The sequence below is a fragment of the Fukomys damarensis genome, unplaced genomic scaffold, assembly GCF_012274545.1.
Source record: "Fukomys damarensis isolate Sample0158 unplaced genomic scaffold, DMR_v1.0_HiC HiC_scaffold_36, whole genome shotgun sequence".
Taxonomy (NCBI): domain Eukaryota; kingdom Metazoa; phylum Chordata; class Mammalia; order Rodentia; family Bathyergidae; genus Fukomys; species Fukomys damarensis.
In genome coordinates this window covers 45,052,732-45,056,745 of record NW_022900948.1, presented here as the reverse complement: position 1 = coordinate 45,056,745, position 4,014 = coordinate 45,052,732, and the positions used below count along the sequence as shown (strand labels likewise).

The window sequence follows — 4,014 nt, the reverse complement described above, 5'->3', positions numbered from 1 at the left end:
TCGGCCGGGTGGAAGTCCTCTGGGGAGGTGGGGCGGCGGGTTAGACCGGGGGAGCGCGGTGCCTCGCCCCCCTAACCTCACCCCGAACCGAGAGCCCCAGGGGCGGTGCGCGCCGGTAGTCTCAGCACTGGGGGAGGCTGAGACAGGAGGATCGCAAGCTGGAGCTCAGCCTGGGTTGTTTAGCAATAAATGGGTTATTTGCCTTAAAATATAAAAAGGCTGGAGGTGATGTGAATGCCATGAGTTCCACTGCCAGTACCGGGGTGCCGCCACCTGCCTCGCAAGCGCAAGGTCCCCAGTTCCATCCCCGGTAAACAAAACAAAATACAAAACAAAACGCCTTTGTTAAATTCATGTCACACACCCATTGACCTCCCGCTCCGGACCAGGCTTCAGGTTGGGCTCTCATCCCTGGAGAGGCGGAGATAGCGTTGCCCCCGGAAGTAAAGATCAGCAGTCAGTGCTTGTAAAGCATTAGCTGTAGAGCAAGGGCTCAATAAACTTGAGTGCAGCTCCTGGGCCTCAGGTTTGTCCTCTAAAAATGTGGGTAATCAAATTCCACAAGGGTTTAGTGTGGCTTTTGATACCAAAGGTTTCTGTTCCTTACCCAGGAAACCACTTAGCCTGGCAAGGCAGAAGTGTTTGGGTTTGTTTGGTTTGGGTTTGGTTCTGTTGCTTTCCCCAGTACTAGGGAGTAAACCCAAAGTCTTCACACGGGTACATCCCCAGCCCTTTCTATCTTTTTATCATCTTGCTAAGTTGCCCAGGCAGCACTCAAACTTGGGGTCCTTCTGCCTCAGCCTCCCAAGTGCTGCGGTTGCAGGCATCAACCCCAGCAGGCCCCCAGGATGGCACGGTGAGTCAGCGCAGTTCAGGCTCCTGCCGTCCTGCGTCTCTCCTCCTGCCAAGCCCCGCAGCTGGACCCTGGGTTCCCGGAAGCCAGGAGGACCCCATCCTCCAGGGGCACCTACCGTGTTTGTTCTTCTTCTGCTCGTCCTCCAGGCCCGGCACCCCGGGGATGCCCAGGAAGGTGTTGTGTGAGTTTCCGTACCACACCAGCAGTTCCTGGTCCGGGGGGATCATCTGCAGGGACAGAGGCCCGGTGAGCTCAGGGGGCCGCAAGGCTCTGGGGATGTCACCCCCTGCCCCTCCGCTTCCTCCCTTCTCTGTCCCAGCTGCGCCCGCAGGCACCGCCGGCCACCGCCAAGGGCAGGGAGCTTGCAGGTTTGGTTACACCCAGCCCGAGAATGTTCTGGAAACTGCTTCGTCCCAAGTGCATGGCAGAGGCTAAGGAAGGGGTAACTCGGGCTGACGGTGCCTCTCTCTGGAGATGCCAGGTCCACGACGAGTCCCTGTGACACAGGACGGCCCTGCTGCCCAGGAAATGCCAGCGCACAGTGACACCCGCAGTGGCGGAGGCCTGGTCCCCAGGGGACGTCCCAAGGACCCCGCCCGATGAAGTCCGTCACCTGTCCCGGCAGGAACCTTGAGCCCCAGCCAGGAAGAGCAGATGAGCAGAGGGACAGCTGTCACCATTCCGGGCCCGGTCCCCAGACAGCTGGCCGCCACACTGCCCAGGGTCCCTGGGGAAGGCAGACACCCCACAACAGCTGCCTCGGGTCCCTGGGGCCCCCTTCCGGGAGAGCTCACTGGGGCGTCTGGAGCTGCCCCCGCAGGTCAGAGAGAACCCAGAACCCGCTCGCCAGTCTGTGTCCGAGCCCGGAACACCCCACACCCCGCATCGAGCTCTGCCGGGCTCCCAGGGGTGGGGTGGGAGGGGGACCTCGGCCTGTGGCCACCTTGCCCCTACCCGTGACCCCGTGGGCTTCGGCAAGCCGGTTCGGGGTGCGACCGGGCCCAGGTCTCTCCAGTGACCCCAGAGCAGGGACCACAGAGGCCAGCTCTCCTGGGGCCAGGCCTCCTGTGGCCTCTGCAGTAGAAGAGGCGGAGGACAGTAGTGACCCCAGAGCAGGGACCACAGAGGCCAGCTCTCCTGGGGCCAGGCCTCCTGTGGCCTCTGCAGTAGAAGAGGGGCGGAGGACAGAGACTTTGTGTGCCCCTGGGCACCGGAGGAGGCGGAGGGCAGCGCAGGGAGAGGCGGTGTGAGCCCAAGGAGGAGCCGGAGCAGAGGGGAGAGGGAGGAGGACGGGAGAGAAAAGAGCCAAGGAAGGGCGGGAGGAAAGGGAGAGAAACAAGGGACGGAGGGGACCAGTTACACCCCGGGGGGTGCGGACTCCAGCTGCTCGGGCCGAGCTGACTGTGGAGGAAGCCACGGTACGAGATGGCGCAGCCGGGCCGAGTCACCAGTCCCCCGCACACCTTGCGGGGCCTGCAGTCCCCGAGCCCCCACAGCCGTGGTGTGAGTCACCTGCAGCACTGTTCCCCCCTGGCTCGGGCCTCAGCTGAGACCCGTCACTGGATCGGTGCCTCTGGTGCCCTCAGCCCCTGTCCCCGCCTGTCCCCTCAGCCATGCTGCATGAGGCTCCAGCCGGCCTCCCCACCTGCCTCGTGCCAGGGGGCCGCCCTTCCCTCAGCTCTGAAGCAGGGACGGTCACGAGGTGCTCTCAGCCCCTGCACCAAGACTCAGAAACGCCAGCGCTGTCCTCCCGCCACCTCCCTCTGCGGGGGCTGGGACACCTGCACGGTGGCTCTGCACCCTGGCACAGTGAAAGCCAGGCACGGGGGAGCCTTGCCTTCGGGGTCCAGGAAGACCACAGGCTGGGCCTGGACCCACCAGGACGCCAACTCCACGCCAGGGCCATACTCTCCCGCTCCATCTGTCCCGCAAGAGTAGCCACCGCTCCTGCACAGATACGGACACCAGACAGCCGGGGTCTCAGAGGGTCTGGCAGTGACTGTGTCTGGGAACAGGACCAAGGCAACGTTGGCCTTTCAGTTCTGAGAGAAAACAACAACTAGTATTAAATACAAAGTCATAGAATAAGCTGGGTGTGCTGGCACGCGTCTGTCATCCTAGCACCTGGGAGGCTGAGGCAGGAGGAGCTACATCCTCAGCCTTTTTTTAAATTTATTTTTTATTTTGAGACAGAGGCTAAGTCACTAAAGCAGCCCAGTCTGGGCTTGAGCTTTTGATCCTCCCGCCTCAGCCTCCTAGAGTGCTGGGTCACAGGTGTACACCACTACAACCAGTTAGTAGGAATGTTGTTTTAAAAATAACAACATCATGGTGCCTGGTGTAGTATGAGGGTGAATCATTTATGTACTTTTTACATAATTTTATTTTTATTTTAGCCTATGTTTAAGATGTGCTGAAATGGACTTTACTCCTTAACTTAAAAAAAAAAACTTAAAACATATTGCCATTTAGCTCAGTGGTGCCACACCTGCCCCACAAGCGCAAGGTCCCCAGTACAAAAAAAAAAGAAAAAGAAAAAGAAAACATATGAACATACAGCATGTCTACGCTGTAACAGGGTGAACAGTGAAACCCTCTCTCTCTAGGTGCCCAGCGGCCGCCACCAGCTCTCTGGACATCTTCGGCTCAGCCTCCTGAGATGTTTGGAAAACGAGCTGAGGAAAGGTCTGCACAGTGAAGCACCGCAAGCAGAGTGACTCCAGTTCTTAGGATGCATCCGGCTTTTTAAAAAAAACAATGAGTGCACCAGGCCTCGGGGGCACACCTGTCATCCCAGCCCTCAGGAGGCTGAGGCAGGAGGATCTGGGCAATGTAGCGGGATTCTGTCTCAAAAAACAAAAATAACCATGGCTAGGCACGCAGCTCAGTGCAGTCCCTGTACCAAAACAAAAGGCAAAACAAGCAAAAAATATATATCCATTACTTCTGTACACACCATAAAAAAATGTAGAAAAATTTTTTTTCAGAGTTTAGAACTTTTGTCCTAAAAATCACTGAAGTAAAAATTTGATAAAGCGTCCTGCTTTTCTTTACAACTCACACACACATGCACACACACACACACACACACACACGCCCCTACTTGTAGGGAAAAAATGGTTCTGTACATGAAAAAAAAAGATTTTTTTTTTTTTTTT

The 4,014-nt window shown here is 57.5% G+C and overlaps 1 protein-coding gene across 1 annotated transcript in view; it reads right to left on the bottom strand.

Moving 5' to 3' along the window:
- Prdm12 (PR/SET domain 12) overlaps positions 1 to 4,014 on the bottom strand; it is a 13,853-nt gene that overhangs the window by 1,697 nt on the left and 8,142 nt on the right. The window contains exons 4-5 of the mRNA XM_010627455.2: positions 972 to 1,083; positions 6 to 19 (exon numbers count right to left, since the gene is read on the bottom strand). Coding sequence (XP_010625757.1) covers positions 6 to 19; positions 972 to 1,083 — 126 coding nt within the window. The remainder of the gene's footprint in view (positions 1 to 5; positions 20 to 971; positions 1,084 to 4,014) is intronic.